The 17,331-nt window shown below is 37.7% G+C and overlaps 1 protein-coding gene across 2 annotated transcripts; it reads right to left on the reverse strand.

Moving 5' to 3' along the window:
* Nucleotides 1-1,798: 1,798 nt before the first annotated feature.
* prodhb (proline dehydrogenase (oxidase) 1b) lies at nt 1,799-16,819 on the reverse strand. 2 transcript variants are annotated; one of them, XM_080895150.1, is made up of 14 exons: nt 15,956-16,819; nt 14,921-15,129; nt 11,903-11,937; nt 11,658-11,807; nt 11,446-11,510; nt 11,251-11,367; nt 11,000-11,073; nt 10,410-10,491; nt 9,589-9,681; nt 9,014-9,160; nt 7,502-7,677; nt 6,699-6,797; nt 6,504-6,592; nt 1,799-5,488 (listed from the first exon to the last, which is right to left on the reverse strand). In XM_080895150.1, exons 1-14 carry the CDS (start codon nt 16,301-16,303, stop codon nt 5,298-5,300), a joined length of 1,875 nt encoding a protein of 624 aa, XP_080751276.1. In that variant the 5' UTR covers nt 16,304-16,819; the 3' UTR covers nt 1,799-5,297. The 2 variants fall into 2 exon arrangements, with proteins under 2 accessions (XP_080751276.1, XP_080751277.1); XM_080895151.1 differs by lacking the exon at nt 6,699-6,797.
* Between the last annotated feature and the right edge of the window lie 512 nt (nt 16,820-17,331).

Raw genomic sequence — 17,331 nt, forward strand, 5'->3', positions numbered from 1 at the left:
CTATGAACATTAAGCTTTTTTTATAAAATCTACGAATTACAAACATTAAGCTTCAACAATAAAATCTGCTCAGTATAAAGTTGTTGCCTCATGTGAAAAAATATTCTTAAAAAACAGGCTCTGTATAAATATGACCTATATTAAAATGCATGAATATTCAAAGTGAATATAAGGTTTAACATAATTCAGTTAACACTAGTTATGTCTGCTGTATTAGTATGTTAATAGACTTTGGTATTATTATTAATTAGTTTTAGTCCAATTATTACTCCCTTCCCAAAGTTCATGACCATAACTAAGTTCAGGTGTAGATTGATTGATAAATTGACAGTTTTGCTTTCATGCTAATCTCTTTACCAAAATAGACCAGCTCCAGTGCACACCCTATAACTGGAACATACCCTCTGTTCTCACTTCTTAAACATGGGAAACTACGGAGCCCCGCAGGGGACATGGGAGAAAAAAAAAATTAGGGAGAAAAAAAAAATTAAGACGGACTTTTGCGAGATCTCGCAAAACAAACTCAGGATCTTGCAAAACTTTTGCGAGATCTCGCAAAACAAACTCGGGATCTCCGTCCGTCTTAATTTTTTTTTTTTTCTCCCTAATTTTTTTTTTCTCCCTAATTTTTTTTTTCTCCCATGTCCCCTGCGGGGCTCCGTAGGAAACACATTCCCATGGATGTTGCAAAACCATTCCAATCCAATTCCAAGACAACCCAACAAAATCCAGGGCCTTAAGGAACTAATTATGAATTTTATCTTCCCCAGGGCCTATGGAGTTGTTTAACTACCTCAGTGTCCTCACCTCTAGTGATGGGCACATCATCCCCCTCGACCCTAGGCTCTGCTTCTTCTATGTAAGGCGTGCCAGCGGGAACTGTAGCTCAGGTGGTGGAGCAGATCACCTATTAATTATAAGGCTGGTGGTTCAATCCCAGTCTACATGCCAAATATCCTTGGGCAAGATACTAACCCTCCACAACCCAGTTGGGTCATTTGAGCCATTTCGACGGCAGACCCATGTCAATAACATTACTACAGAGTGTAGCGCAAGTACAGCCGTGTGGTTCAAGTCCTTATGAATTCTCCTTTATATCAATGCATAACATGATGAATGATTAGGAAAAGACATGCAAGGTAATTTTGGGGGGCTGTTATGGACCGTCTAGGGGTGGCCAGACCATAACATAAGGGTGATCCATCCCCGTCCGACCCCAAGAAGCACATCACACAATTAGTACAGTTTGATGGTGATTTATTTACAATGAGTGGATTTAAAACAGGGAAAGGAGCAGACTATAACTTTAGGGTGGACCTAACAGCAGAACAGCAAACAAAAAGGAGCCTATCTCAAGGATAAATCAAACTTGCCTACTCAAAAGAATTAAACCAAATGACAGCAACTTACCTCCCTAACTAACAAAAACTTAAGAAAACTGTAATTAAACAAAAAGGCAGTCCTACATGCTCCTGTGTAAAACAAACATCACTAGACAGGTAACAAAGTCTGCGGGTTGGGATGGGCCGAGGATGAATGGCTGGCCGTCCATGGCGGTGTCATCAAATACGTTGCCAGTCCGCAGGAACCGACATTAAGACAGTCGTAACAGGGGCTGTTTGACTCTAGTCTTGATGTTTGTTTTTTTCATTATCCTTTTGCATAAAACATCTGACCTATTATTTATATATTTATTATTATTAGTATTATTATTTTTACTATAGTTCTGCTATCATAATGAATATCTTAAAAAAACAAACACTATCAGCAGCATTTGTTTGTTATGATGACTGACACCTGTGTGTGTGTGTGTGTGTGTGTGTGTGTGTGTGTGTGTGTGTGTGTGTGTGTGTGTGTGTGTGTGTGTGTGTATCTCAGTAATAAAGTCTTTTTTTAACTGCACTGTGTGGTAGTTTTGGTTTGTTTCACTAGGGGTTATGAACTGAACTATTTATTAAAGGTCGTCTACAGAGCAAATAAGCATATAATGTCAAAGTACATTTGTAAAATGGATGCAGACTATAGAGCATAGCCTATTAAGTATTTTTCAGGAACCATGTGTGAGGTATTCATTAATTAGGACTAAGCAGCAACGTTTCTGGTTTGTTGTGTTTCTGTAATTACTTAGGATTTTATGCATACCTTCTTGTTAAGCATTGCCAATTATTTTACCAGGAAATGTCAGTGTCTTGCAGAAAGTTAACAGCCCTTCCTCCTTGTTAGACATTTGAGCCAACTTTGTCTCAGATGTTGTTATAAAATATTGACAAGATGTCATGCAGCATTTTCACTGATGCTGAGTTATACTGTGCTTGTCATTCTGACTGGCCATGTAGAAATGATCTTGTGATTATGGTGCAATGTCAGGAAATAGAGTCTATTGTCTATTCTTGGAAGTCTTCTTTCTGCACTTTTCTCTATTTCCACTTTATTAAGTAATATTTGTATGGAAGAAGAAAACAATTTAAACACCATAGCCAACTCATCGGCTTTCAAACTAATTAAGCCTATAAACAGCTAACTTAATTTTACCGTTTCCGCTTCGCCAACTTTTGGCTGACCCAGGCAATTAAAATTGTGTAAATGTTAGGTGTCAGGTGTTACGACAAACTGCATGTAAGGATTTTACAAAGATAAAAAAAAATTAAAAACTCTTCCTACTTTCTCATTCAGAATGACTTTTTTTTAACTATTTATACTTTACAATATAGTTTTGCACACTTCCCCCGAAGTTTACTCTTAATTTTAACATTATCTTAAAATTGAGGATATGATTAGAGATGTTGAAGTTAATGTGCATTGGCCTAGTTATCTATTTTGTGCACTGTGAGCCACTAATCTCTCAGTTTGCTGTCAAAAGATAAAAACAAACCAAAACATAATACTCTTGGATGGCTCAAAGCCACCATACTGTCACTTTATCTATTGGCATACAAATCCTGATTAGAGCTTAAGTGACGCCTAGAATGCGGCAACAATCCAATCTAGCCTTTGTTCTACAGAAAAACAAAACTTTTCAAAGTCACACCCCTGAAAATTGATGTTCTGTATGTATTTAAACAAAACCTGTCACATCGTAAGTAGTCATTATTTGAAAAACCCTGGGCTGTTGTGTTCCAAGCCAATGGCCACAGCCAAGACACAAACTTAGGTCCAAAATGGTAGAAACAAGAGCCCAAAGAAGCCAGTTATGTATGCCACACATCACATCTTGCATAATACAATGTCAACATTCATTATATAAAGTAAATTAGTCTATGCTGATGTTATTACATTCTTGTGTGCTTTTGATGTAGAGAGAACTGTTGCTGTGCTTAGAGCTTTGCTGACCTAGAACTTGGGTAGAATTTTTCACTTCTTAATGTGTCCTCTGAATCTACTCATGCTAACCAGAAAAACTCCACTACCCTATAAGAAGGGGTTTATTGGCAAATGTATACTCAAAGGCACATCTTACATCAAAAGTAGACTTGATTCTTAATTAAACTGATAGAACACAGCAACGGTGACACCTCTGCGGTGCTCTGCCTCAGTAAAACTGAACAGCCACTAAAGTTTCTTCTGAGTAATGATTAATGCATCCAATTTCTGTGATCTGTATTGAGCGTAGCATCATGGGTAATTAAATGATGGTCTACAGAGCACCGACTGCTCTCATAAAATGACAAGGCCATAATCATCATGAAGCTTGGTTACCCTCTGACTCAAATACTAATTGCGCATCAATAACCAAGCAGAATATGTCACCAAATTAAAACCTCAAACAACTCAAGCTGTACAAACAGTTCAAAGCTATAGCATTTCCGTCAAGGACATCAAAAATATGCATGACTTCACATACTTTATATTCACATATTTAGCAATTTCACAAGCATATTTGGTAAGATGCAAATTCAACAAATACATTCTGAGTTAAACATATTTACATTGTCAAAAATCAGAATTGCACAGAGTTGTCTAATGTAATAGATAGTGCTCCAACATGCTAGGAGGTATCTTTGTTGTAAGAGGTCCAGTCTGTCAGACAGACCAGAAAAACAGATATCAATGCCAGATTCAGGGGGCTTTCAGCCTCTTGAGACCAGATTTAGCTTGCTTTATAGACACCCCAAATGGATAAGGGCATGCTGTAGATCAGTCAAAATGGAGAAACAAGACAAAGTGCCCACATCAACAAGCCACAAACAACGAGAAAGAGCCTCAACAATTCCACTATAACAGACCCAGATTTAAACGTTCACTTCTCCACCAGCATGGCATCAGTACTTAGCCTATTAACCATAGAAACAGAACCACAATCACAGGAAGGGAAGAAAACTATTAATAGGTAGGAAACTATAACGGAGATACACTTCAGTGATAAAGCCAAGAAAATACTTAATCAACCTTTTAAGACTAATAGGATGAAATTATTGTTGATATTATTGTATTTGCTTTACAGTTACAAAGCTCATCATCAAAAAGATTGATCAAGAATTAAAAACTATATGTTTAACAATTACTTATGAGACTGAGCAGACAGATGGTTAAGAGATCTGGGATTGATCTGAATTAAGTTAAGAGTTGGATTTAAAATCAAGATTTGGACATGAATTGACCAAAATTGGGGAAACTTTCAGTCTGAGTATAGAACACATACTGTGGGCAAAAATATAACTTCTCCTAGTGAATATAATAACAAGGATGAAGAAGAGAGATGTGCTTTGATGAGGCAGTTATACTTCTTCATGACACATAAACTTGTATTGTTTTAAAAATGTCAGTGCAACCTCAAAAACAAACATACAGTACTGAGAAGCACATATACAGTAGATATACCTATATAGTTTACTTTGCTAACATTTATATCAAGCATGTTATTCTTATGATTCCCGTTCTCCTTGAAAATAAATAGAGCAATAAAAAAAGATGCCCAGCCCAGTCTTGTTGACATTTTAGGAAGTCCTTCTGGAGCAGTAAAGTTGCCCATATGATGGATATTAGAGCTCTACAGACAGTGGGAAAACAAAATGAGAAATGCTTATGGATGTAGAGGTGCAGAACAGAAGGAGTGAATGGAGTGAAGGTGGATAAAATCCTGCAAGAGCAGAATGCTGAAAAACACTAGTAGGAAAAAGAAAAACTAGTGACCTATGTAAATAGTCCATCAGTAAAAAAAAAAAAAAACAACTTCAAAATATAGATTAAAACAAGAGATGTGCTTAAAAAAGACAGCACAGGCAGCTATGATGATGGACACTAACCAAAGAACCAGATAAAGAAACCCTCAATAATCTTTACTAAATCTTTTGTTCTTTTCAGTACACTGGTTTGTAAAGAAGCTCTCCAGAGGCAAGTCTCCGTTTCAGCTCTTTCCAAAGCAGTTCCCTCTCCTTCTGGGCCCCCTTCATGAAGCCTCGGTTCTCCTGTGCTCTCCGAGACAGGTAGGGCATTACCTCATTCACTGGTCCATAGGGAACATACTTATAGACAGGGAAGCCTGCCTGGCCTGGAGTGAAACAAAAGAAAATGGGATTGATAAATGTAGACAAAAACTATTTCTCTCTTTATTTGTCAATATTATGAAATTCCTTTTCATAAAATATCATTTTGACTGACTAGTTTAAATGACAGGAGAGTATACTTTTTACAGATTATATTGGACAAACTCTATAGAACCACAGCATGAGCATCATCTTGATTGGTTTCTCTCACTGAATGTTTGCTACGATCTGTGTAATCAGACGAGACTGCAGTATTTGCACTGACATCCTCAGTTTACAGCATTTCTATTTGAAGATTTCCTCTCGTCTGTCAGTTAGGCTCGCACACTGTGAAACTGCTTTGCCAGGGCTTAACTCTTTAGCTCTGTCGAAATAAATGTTGTTTTAACTAATCCATCCAAAACATTATAACATGATACAATAAACTCTGCCCTGACAAGCACATCCTGAGTAACAGCTTATCTGAAAACTGAATTATAAAAACTAACTAAGGTACATTTGGTGCAGTAAGTGATGGACAAATAATATGGGTCTCAGCTCCAGTCTGCTTTATTTTATGAAACAACTTCTTTATTGTTTCAGGATTCAAAAGCAGTGCTGGCAGCTCCATCCCTCAAAAAAGCAACAAAGAAACACATGCCTGTCTCTTTACATCAATACTGGTCAAGGCCATGTCAGCTTCAGCCTCACATTGACAGACAACTGCCTGCCACCACTATGTCTAGCTTTGACTGACAAACAAAGCGCTGAGATCCAGCAGAGGCACTTCGTTAAGAGGACTGTTCAATACTGAGGTGTCTTGGCTCATATGTCATGCAGACTGGCTTCTACATGTGCACTCCTTGGGGCCTGTGAGGTACGTTTGTGCAACTTAAAGGTCTTATGACAGAGTTGAAAGCATCACAGGGTGTATGGCCTGTCTGGCTGGCACTGTCAAAATTATTCTTACTATTTATGACAAGACAGATTGGTACCTAGACATTGCATGGTTGTGTATTTCTGCTTCTGTACTTTTCTTACCCAGTGGGAAGCTGATTTGATCACACATGCCCAGTAGCTGACCAAAGTATACCTTGTTTTCTGTGGGAATGAGACCCAGCTCATTCATTCTGATTGAGAGAGGATAAAAATATAAGCATGTTTATACAGATGCAATTTTGTATGAAAGAATTATAGTTTTAAGTTTCAAGTTACTGGATACAGCATAAAATTTGCCTTGTTAAGGTGTGTTTCACTGTGTCTTCATTGTGGGAAGCCACCATTACATTTGCTTTTCTGTTGAGTGCAATCTCATCCAACACATAGTCCAAACACCTTGCACAAATACATGACACACAACAGGGACAATTTAGGTAGTCATAATAATAGGTTTGTTTGTCTTTCAAGTAGGAATTAGTAACTTCTTTTATATTGTTCACTATAAAATATGCATTTTTATTCTATTGTGCTTACACTGTTTCATGGCACATTGAAATAAATCAATTTCATCAGCAGATCACATTTATTGTAAGGTGTGGGACTACTTTTACAAACCTATACTCCATAAAAAATCTCTATAAACATCAAGTATTCACAGTATGTAAACAGAAATCTGGCCCTGTTCATTTGTTTCTCTGTTAGTAAGGCTATATTAATACACATATTCATAATCACCATCTGCATGTTCTGAATCCACCTCATGTTATACTGTATCCAATTAAGCATCCTGAGTTTTTTCTTCATTGATTACATTATTCCATCAAAATCTTCTCAAACTCTTGAGACGAAAGCTTGTTGCCATAAGAACAAGACTGCAGTAACTCCAAATAAAAGACTCTGTCCTTTGTGGTGTTAACCGGTGCCTAAAAGGTTGACAGTTTAATTCTGTTATTTAAAAAAAAAAAAAAAAAACGAAAAAAACTACAGTAAGCAGACTGTTCCTCTCTGAATATGATAAATGAGAGCTTGGCTAACAGCAATCAAACTCTACATGTGTAGATTTATGCAGAACAAACAGACTGACAAGCCTTGGCTCTTACCTGTGGTACATCCTATTGGTTGACTCATAGTCAGGGTTAATAGGGTCTTCATATCCAATCTCTTTGGCCCTTTCTCGCTCCTGATACATGTAGGCCCCACGCACCAGCTTGGCAGCAAAGTGCCAACCCTCACGTCGAGACAATTCTACATCCATAGTTACATTGTCATAGGCCTCCTGCAGAACAAAAAGGAGGAGCACCGAATCATGAAAATCAAGTCCTCTAAGTTTAGGTACCAGTTTTAAAACATGTTTTATATACAGAGCTGACCGCATTTCCATGTTTATTACAAGTAGAAATGTGCAATGATATACCTGCTTTATTTTTACAGAAGGATTAGTCAACTTAATCTGGGTTACCTGTCCTATCTACCTTTACATAATAAATAAAATGACGTGTAAAAAAAAACAAAAAAAGAACTATGGAAGACAAACTCTGTAAAACAAAACAACTATCCAATGTGGAGATGATGTATAGCACCACAGCATATCAGCACAATGGCAGGGCCGAGGGTGATGATTTGGGCTTGGTTTGCAGCCACAGGACCTGGACACCTTGTATTCTACGTATGCGGAAGGATTTTAGATATGAGCTCATTAGTTAGCTTGGATCCAAAGGACAAAAGAAAATATTTTATAAGAATCAAGGTATTAACCTCTCGATCAACTCGAGACCTGTGCCTAAACAAATGCCCACTAGTGAACCAAAGTAACAACCGCATAGTGAAATGTTTAAAAATTCCTCCAAATGATTTGAGAGACTGCAGAAGTCCTACAGAAAATAATGACTTCAAGTTTTTCCTGTAGGCGGCTCTATAAACTATTGAACTATGAGGAGTATTTGGTTTTTCACAGGACTGCACAAAGCTCTGTGAAAATTTTCTTTTTTCATGACTGTAAATGCCAGCAACATAAAAAATAAAACACTCACAATAAACCTTGTAGTTATGTTGTAACCAACAGATAATATTCTAAAAATACAACTATTATGAACCTATTATGAACCTATGCACTTTTGATATCATAATGATAATAATAATGCTGGGAAAAACACACAAAAAATAAATCACCATATTTCCACCACTATTGTTTTCTCGTCTTTGTCGCGTCACTCTTTCGAGTCCAGCTTGGCTGACTAATAGAAATCTGTTTACATGCTGGCATTTGGACCTGTCACAGCATGTTTTCTTCGATAAAAATTACAACGGCTGTGTCAATGGATCTCATTAATAAAGAGAGGAATCTCCATCTGTTTTGGTTTTATTTGTTTGGGGTTTTTTAGCTATTTTCAACAACTGTTCATTGGATCTATTTCAAACACACTGAATATATTACTAACCTAAAGAAGCACATTGTCAAAACTTGAGGTTTCTTGTGAGCTGAGAACATGGATTTAATCACTCAGTGACAATAACAATCCTCCCATTCACCACAGAAACATTTTGCATAAGCAAGGCATTAGTAGAAGTTTGCAGCTTTGAAGATCTGTTTTTGTGCCCGCTGTAGGCCCGACCTTTAGGTAGCATTGATAGGTGTTGAAAATGACAGGCTTTTCTCCGTTGTAGGTCCTCTGCATCTCCAGTGTTAGTCTGCTAATGGCTGGCTGGAAATAGGTTTGCTCTGCATCCACCATCAAACGAACACCACTCTCTAGGGCATGCTGAAACATGAAAGATCTCATTATTTTGGTGTAATATCATCTAATATCCTAGAGTTTCATTAAAATAGTTTTCAAGGTTGAATTAATGAACATTTTTTATTAAATAAATGAAACAAAAGAATCAGTGATTCTTAACACTGTGACATTAAAACACAGTAATAATAATAATAATCCCTGTAATTTTTTTAATTATTATTATAATTATACCAGTGCAGCTTTTATAGACTATAGTAGCTATATACTTATGGGAATTATATCATATTTACAAGATTTACAAATCTCATTTAACCGATACACATAAAAACATCTTACTAATCGCATATAGTTGATCTATAGGTGTTTATTCATAGTAGTTAAACAGCAAATTGCCTCTAAGTGTGGGCATGTTCATGTATGGTAATCAGTCCTTGTGGCTGGTATGTAATTACCTTCGCCAAGACATCTACACGCTGTAACATCCGCTTCATTTGTTGATCCTCCTCTACAGTGAACTTCCCCAGCAGAGGCTCCAGCTTACCTAGCTATGAAAACAACCCAGGAGAGAATCCACTGTGAGATACTAATAAACCAAATATCACACAGCATGACACCTATTAGTCTTCCCACTTTATGGCTTCTTCTTAACCCAGGGCTAAGTCATTCACCCTAGAAATTCCAATGAATGATGCAGAAAATCTGCAGTTAAAGGTTGCAGACTTTAAAGTAAATAAAACTCCAAATGGCTGTTTACGATTTGCAGTGTAATTGAGCTGATTGTGTTCAAGGTCTGGTTATAGTAAAATAACTTCAGATAAGAACATTTAAACTTCAAAAAGCACTTCATTTTCACTATAGCAGCCAGAGAGCAAATGACCATTTAGTAATGAAATCCTTATTTTAAATGTCATCACAATTAATTACTAATTTTGCTTCAGTTTTTCCAGTTGCTTCTGAAATGAACATATTACAACAGGGAACAAAAATAACTGGATCAATAACAACAGCCTATGGCAGCTACAGTACATTTGAATGAATTGCTTAGAAGTCAGAATTAGCTCAGCAGGCACAGCTGACACTTAAAACTCTCCTGCCTGCTACAACCTGAAAGCATGCCAAACTTGGAGCAGTATTATCTAAGTCAATTGTAGTCTCCAAGGAGTAATGGTAGAAATATATTTTAAAAGTGTTTCTTAATTTTGAAAACTGTTTTCTTTAATCTATTGTATCCCAACAAAAAAATCTCTCTTTTTCAGGATTCTATGCTACTGACCTCTACATTTGGAACAACAAGCAGATCCGATATCTTTGTTCTGTCATCTATTAGGCTGTTCCAGTCAAGCATGTCAATGCATCTGTCAGGAAAAAGGATGGAAAGTATTACAGGAACAGGGTTTTGGTGAAACTATTACCAGTATCTTTTTGTTACCAGAATCTTTTTTGGTTTTTTTGGTTTTTTGTCTTACTGGCCACTTTGTGGATAATTATGTTTTTAAAGTCAAAGACATATTTATAGCTACCCCCTTTTTATTATTAATCATTACTTTTATTACTTGCCGAATTTTGTCAGGTTAGCAGAAAGGAAAGTGATGATTATTTCTTCCATTTTTTAGAAGTAGTAACATATATTAAAGGGATCGTATTTTATAGTATTAAACATTGTATAAAATAAATTATCAAATGCATGAACTAAGAATATCTTCTTTAGTTTAATTTACTTTTTGAAATTAATATTAGTTTAAAATTTCCATACAATTTTTTTTCATGAATTACTTCTTCTGCAAAACTGCTTCACAACTAATGAAATATTTCTCTGTGTCAACACGTCTTTTATAACTATTTGAGAAGTCCGGTCTCGCTTACCCTGTCGAGTCCTCTTTCCTTCCTGTAAACCAGCCATAGAAGTCACCATTTGCACCCAGTTTGGTCATGAACTCCTATGAGAATACAGAGATTTAAAGTTCTGCACAACACACACTAAAAACATGTCTTGCATTATCCCAGTTGTGCATTTATGGAAATGTAAAACCTATCTGACATGTTTAGCACATATTACACAAGTATCACCATAATTCATCAATGCGAAAAACATGGAAAAAGAAAAAAAATACTACCTGCAGTTGTGTAAGCTCCAGCCTCTGCTCTAAGGCCTCCAAGCCATCTTTACCCTGCTGTGACGCTAGGAAGGTGAAAAACCGCCGCCATTTCACCAGCACCTCTGAGAACTGGAGCTTTTGTAGAAAGAAAGTAGTGTCATTCAGCAAAACTAAAAGCTTACACTGACTTTTTCATCGCTCTTTAGTGCCTACCAGAAACTGAGGTCGTCCTAGTGCAGTCATTTTGATGGCAGAAAAACCATCCATTGAACTCCCACCTACAAGTGGCACATAACATTAAAATAAATGAAATGACAAAAAACTAAAGATAACAGTGTGATGGTACGATAGAATGATGTCTGGTGTCATAGACTACAACTTCAATGCAAACACATACAAGTGTGGCTTCTCCTGTGTTTGCCTACCAGACGCTTTGATGCATTTGATAAAGGTTTCCATATGTTGGTCACATTTGGCCTCGTCAGCATAGAAATATGTGCGGGCTCCGGTCACTCCCCCACGGCGGTCGCTGAATTGTTTGTGCGCTTGATATTTTCTCTCTCTGTGGTCCTTGCCTGTGAGTGAAAAACACATTTGCATATCATTACTTTTGATTACATCTCACAGTACAGTTTGTCCACAAATGAGGGGGAAAAATAAGGCAGCTTACCTATGTTCTCTTTCTCTGCAGCAGACACACATGAGCTAAAACAGAAGTTATATGAAAGGATAAAAGATCATGGTCATGAATTTAGGCAACTTCAAAAATGTGAAAACTTGCACTATTTTCTGTGAACATTGTGGCCTTGTGGCAGTGGCATGCTCGAGGCTGCAATTGTGTTTACTGATGCTTTGCTGAATTTCTGCTGCTCACCCTCTGCAGAGGGGAGTTGCAGCATCACTCCACACTTGACCTATTCCCCCCTCATCATAAGGCACAGGGGAGCTCATGTAACCAAACAGATGACTAAACAGTAAGCATCCTGGACATCAGAGACATCAAGAGGCTTCAAAGCCAGGAAAACTAAAGGGAGCCATATTCTTTTAACTTTGCTTGCTTTTGACAGGGACTCTTTTTAAAAGCAAAATCTACAATGGAGTCCATCTGACATGGTCTAAAAGTGTACTATTTTAAATGTTGTTTTTTTTCTTTTGTCCTTCCCTTGCATGATAGTGTTTTATATACAATCTGCTTATGCTTAAAAATGAGAGATTTACTATTTCCTAGATTTTTTTTTTGCTGTCGTTCAGATACTATTGATTGATTTTCAGCCCTAAAAAATAAGACGCCAAATCTCCAAAAATTAAATTGAATTAAACAGCTTCAGTGGACAGTGTCTGTGTCAAATAACATTTGTGTTACGCTCTCTGTGTCACATTTGGGATATATTTTATCGCCAGCACAAAACACTGGCACCCAGCTGCTTTAAAAAGCATGCAAGCCTTCAAAAGCGTGCATTTGTCAAATCTAAAGTGTAAAACTGGGAATGTATTTTTAGTATAGATGGTCTACACATCCAAAGGCTGTCAATGTAAATATCATGCGTTCAACATCAAGCTAGGATTTGCTTCTGTTCCTTATACAGCATCTTCCTTCTTTTGGAAGAAACTGACTAATGTTGTTGCTATCTTGACATATGACTGGAGAACTTGTCAAACCTGCTGTCTCAGATCAAGCTGGCTTAATGTGCCTTGTCCTACAGTCTCAATGTTTGAAGGTGTATGTTTGGCAAACAATATCTTTCTAGGCTCAGATTTGATACCTCGCTTGATGTTTCTAAGCAGGCATCCCCCAACACAAAGGATATCAAAGCTGTGCCATGACATCTTGTTACTAGTGATGAGGTCTAAAAAATATATGCAGTTAAAATAAAAGGGAGTTTATAGCAAAGAGCTTACCTAGAAGTTTTATCACTTTACAGAATGTGATAGGATGACAAAAAATTATGTCTGGCTCAAGATGTTATCACTGTCAGCTGTTACTCTATGTCAACAGACTTAACCATAAGATACCTGACTAGAGGTAGCCCCATTTATTCATCACATCTGAGCTTTATAAAACTAGAGAAATTCTGAGAGTTAGAAAAGGTCAGTCTTTTTTCCTCAATATTAACTTTTTTGCTAAGTATATCTGACAAGTACATTTGTCATTTTTACTTCAAAGAAAAAGGAATCAAAATATTCCCTTTTCTCTACTGATTTGTCTCTGGAACATCTCCAAAGGGGACCAAAATGGCACTCGTGCATTACTCATAATGCATGAATGCCCAAAGCTGAAACTAAAGTAAAAGTCCTGCTATTGCCCACAGAGATACTGCTTGCAAAAGGTTTGCACTGTTGTCCAAGTTTACATCATCTCACAGATCACTTAGGAATCCCGTCACACGAGCTGCACGAGGCAATACCTAGCAAGTGAGAAATTCTCTTCAGCCAGCCAATTCCACACTAGAAAGCCACAAGTATGCCAACAATTCATGGTGTAAAGAAGATCGACCTCCTGGCTAAAATAAAAACACATCTATATTTGGTATTAAACTACAAGAAAATGCAAAAAAATGTGCTTTTGCTTTGTGTTGTTTTTTTAATCTGTAATATGTGTAATACAGACAAGCATAGCCTGAATTCAATGTGTCTTTGACAGTAATGGCATGAAATTTTGGGCCTGAACCAATTGTGAAATTCTAGGTCAATACTGATATGTAAATAAAAAAAGGGTATAGATGATTTTTTTTGTATTCCCCATTTTGTGCAACAGGGGAAAAAATCATTATCAAGAAATAAATTTTTTGAGTTATTTCCTCCTTCACCACATTATAGCTGTTCTCACAAATGAATTCCAGGTTAAGTTAAGTCAGGGCACTGTCCACAATTGCCCTGCATCCTGTACAGCATAACAGGAGATAATACCAATCAGAAGTGTTCATAAAACTGAAATTACTCACTTTGGTTTAGGTGAGAGCTGCTGCATGGGTAAGCAATTGTCTGTTCTATTCTCAGATGGATGCATTAGACATTACACCGACATTTTACCAGGGCGCTGGCAGGGTAAAAACTGTTAAATGTGCAATTCAGCTGCGTCAACCACTTGTTTTCTCACATACAGCTCCACTGGGTGGTTTTGATAAACGTTCAGGGCTGCAGTACAGGTGTGAAAACAAACAAATTAGGGACAAGGGATCCAAGAAATCAAGACTAGAACATTATTAGGACACAGCAAATATCAGCCACTGCAATAGTTGAAGGTCATTTAAAATTAATAAGCTGATGGCAGTCGGCAAAGCAAATACTGCCTAATATATTGGTACATCACTGTGTAATACCTTTGACCTTATCCAACCAGATGTGGTTGGATAAGGTCAAAGGTATTACACATTACAAAGGTGAGGTGTGGGGGGGCTGGAGCCTATTCCAGCTGACACTGCGCAGGAAGCAAAGAACAGTCTGGACAGGGCACCAGTCTATTACCCATGCTAACACATTCCAAACCTTCAACCAATTTAGAATTACACATTCATCTCTGGTGCATGTCCTTGGACAGTGGAAAAAAAAACCGTGAGCCCAAAGATGTGCACGTTAGGCAACAAGCATGTCAAAACCCAAAACCTTCCTTCTGTGAGGCAACAATGGTTATCACTGTAACGGGGTTGAGTCTATTGTATTATTAAGTAAAGCAATAGAATTTTCATACTCCATTTCTTTCCGCTCCGCTTCCTCCTGACTGATGTCTTCCTCAACACTATAGTCCAGGACAGAGCCAACGCCGTAGGAGTGGTTCTTCTGAATCAGTGGCTTGATGTCATTGTGGTCCTCACCAGCCACAAACTGACCATAAAATGTCATCTTCATGAACTGGTCAAAGGTTTTCTGGCCTAGAATCTTCTTAGCCAGATCCATTACCTGGGCAAAAAGGGAAGGACATTACATACATTACATTTCTGATTAGTAATTCTAATATGTTTTGGGCTTTCATCATGTCTTTTACATCGTCCCCATTGATTATGTAAATATGTGTGCCATGCTGGATGTGTTTTAATGCACTCTACTCCCATGTATATAACACATTTGCTTAAAAGTCTTAGATGAATGGAAACTGCCTTGTGCCCTGATAGATTTATACAGCAGCCTGTATGCTAACAGTACACTACAATAACAGGACAGCTGAGGTTATGTAACATGGACTGGATAGCTGAAAAACAGGTTGCAACTTGAGAGGTGTGCATTGCATTTAAGGGTGGAGCGGAAACTGTTAGGCCTGTCTTCATATGAGAACATATATAGCCTACAGTGCATTACTTTACATACAGCCTATGGTTCAGATTTGATCAGCTGACAGAACTTTTGTTTACCTTCAACGCTACTTATTGCTGACATAAATGGGAATATTCCCATATTGTTTGAAAAGAAATTGTCAACATCACTGTCAATGCTATATCTATTAGTAAAAAATAACATAGTAGCAATTAAATTGTATTATATAGTATATAATATAATATTGTATTATACTATACAATTTATCGTCCAGTGACTTGCTTACACCTGTTTTCTTTGATTGTGACATCTCATTTGCTTGTTATGCGAACGTTTCACATAGAATTCAGTATTTATGCTCAACTTTATTTTAAAAAAACTGTAATTAGAAAGTGATCTGAACACCTAAAGGCACATTAACAAACAGACTTCGTGTTAAATTGCCGGGCTGCGCGGTGAGATAGCGCCTCATTACCTCTTTGTTCTTATCAACCAGGAAGTCATATGAACAAAGTTTGAAAACCACCAAACTTCTGAGAAGCTCTAATGAGTCTTTGCTCTTGTAAGCCTCCCGGGTCTGCTCAAAGTCTACGGAGATCTCATTAGCAGCGGCGGCGGCGGCGGTGCCTTCTCTCCTTCTCCCTCCTCTCCCAGACAGTCCGGGACACTCTGACCCGCCGCGGCTTCTGACACCGTCATGCTCCGTCTGGGCCGTCGAACTGGAGGTCACGGTGCAACGTACTGCTCGGTTTAAGACTAACCGTTTAAAGTGGATGTCCGCCCTCGCCCGTTTGAGGGCTGGCACGGTTTTGACGTAAAACATCAGCGGATAGCTGGCCCGGGTATCAGCGCTGAGGTGAAGCTAGCACACCAATAGTGTTTGCTAGCTGCGCGTGCCCAACTGTAAACAAACTCGGGCCCGAACGGGCACATTATCATCACTTGGTTGGTGGTTTGAGACGGTGACGCACTCACGGCTTCCTTCCCGAAGTTTCCCGCATCTCTCCACCAGCGCGTTTTTTTTTCTTCTTTTTTTTGTGAGCACGTTGCGTTGTTGTGGGTATTTTTTTAATTGGCAATGCTGTCAACTTCCGCAGAAAACACGAATTACCATGACGTGTAGAGGTACAAAAAAAATGCTTGTATTACATTCCACTTCACATTAGGTATTTTCCTAATAAACATTTTGTTTACTATGTTAGACTCAAGGATTAAATGGCAATTTCTTAGGATATAACTTAAAACATTAAAATAAGCTATATTGGTATTTCTTCAGCTTCTGCAGTTGAATTTGCCATCACTTTGGTATAGCTACATATATCGCTTCGGCCTCCTTCCTCTGCTTGTTCTCAACTACTACGTCCGGTATCTGGAAGTCACACAGGTCATTCTTATCCAACCTTGGGGGCGTATCCCATTTTGACCTCGGGACTTTCAAGGCCATACACTGCGCAGATGAACTATGTCAGCCACTTGGTTATGTAGTTGCATGTATGCACTGTCTGCTAGCATCGTGCAACAACACCGTCTGCATACATAGATAAATAGTACCCATATGTTATTATCCAAATTATATTAAAAAAATTATGCTTTATTATGAAATGGGCGCATTGCACGATCATGATCATGTCAGACCTTTACTCAAGTTTTCTTGGATAAAACTTTGTTTTATCACCTGTAAATTAGTATCCATTTGGGCGTTTCCATCCTTTCAGCAGTGGTTGTTTTCCATTTTTCGACGAAGCAATATGTTGTAAATGTGTAGGACACAACTTAGTCAAAATTAGGTTCACAGAAGACACTGCTATATAGACAAGAATGTGAAATGCGTATAGTGCTGCAGTTTGTTAA

The sequence above is a fragment of the Rhamphochromis sp. 'chilingali' genome, assembly GCF_963969265.1.
Source record: "Rhamphochromis sp. 'chilingali' genome assembly, chromosome: 10".
NCBI lineage: Eukaryota > Metazoa > Chordata > Actinopteri > Cichliformes > Cichlidae > Rhamphochromis > Rhamphochromis sp. 'chilingali'.

Excerpts from the sequence above, each read along its gene's own strand:
- prodhb (XM_080895150.1), bottom strand. The coding sequence starts at position 16,303 with ATGTTTTACGTCAAAACCGTGCCAGCCCTCAAACGGGCGAGGGCGGAC. Across the intron at positions 10,492-10,999 it reads AGGAAAGAGGACTCGACAGG|ATGCATTGACATGCTTGACT; the intron begins GTAAGCGAGACC and ends TTTTCCTGACAG. Across the intron at positions 6,593-6,698 it reads GTGAAACACACCTTAACAAG|AATGAATGAGCTGGGTCTCA; the intron begins GCAAATTTTATG and ends TCTCTCAATCAG.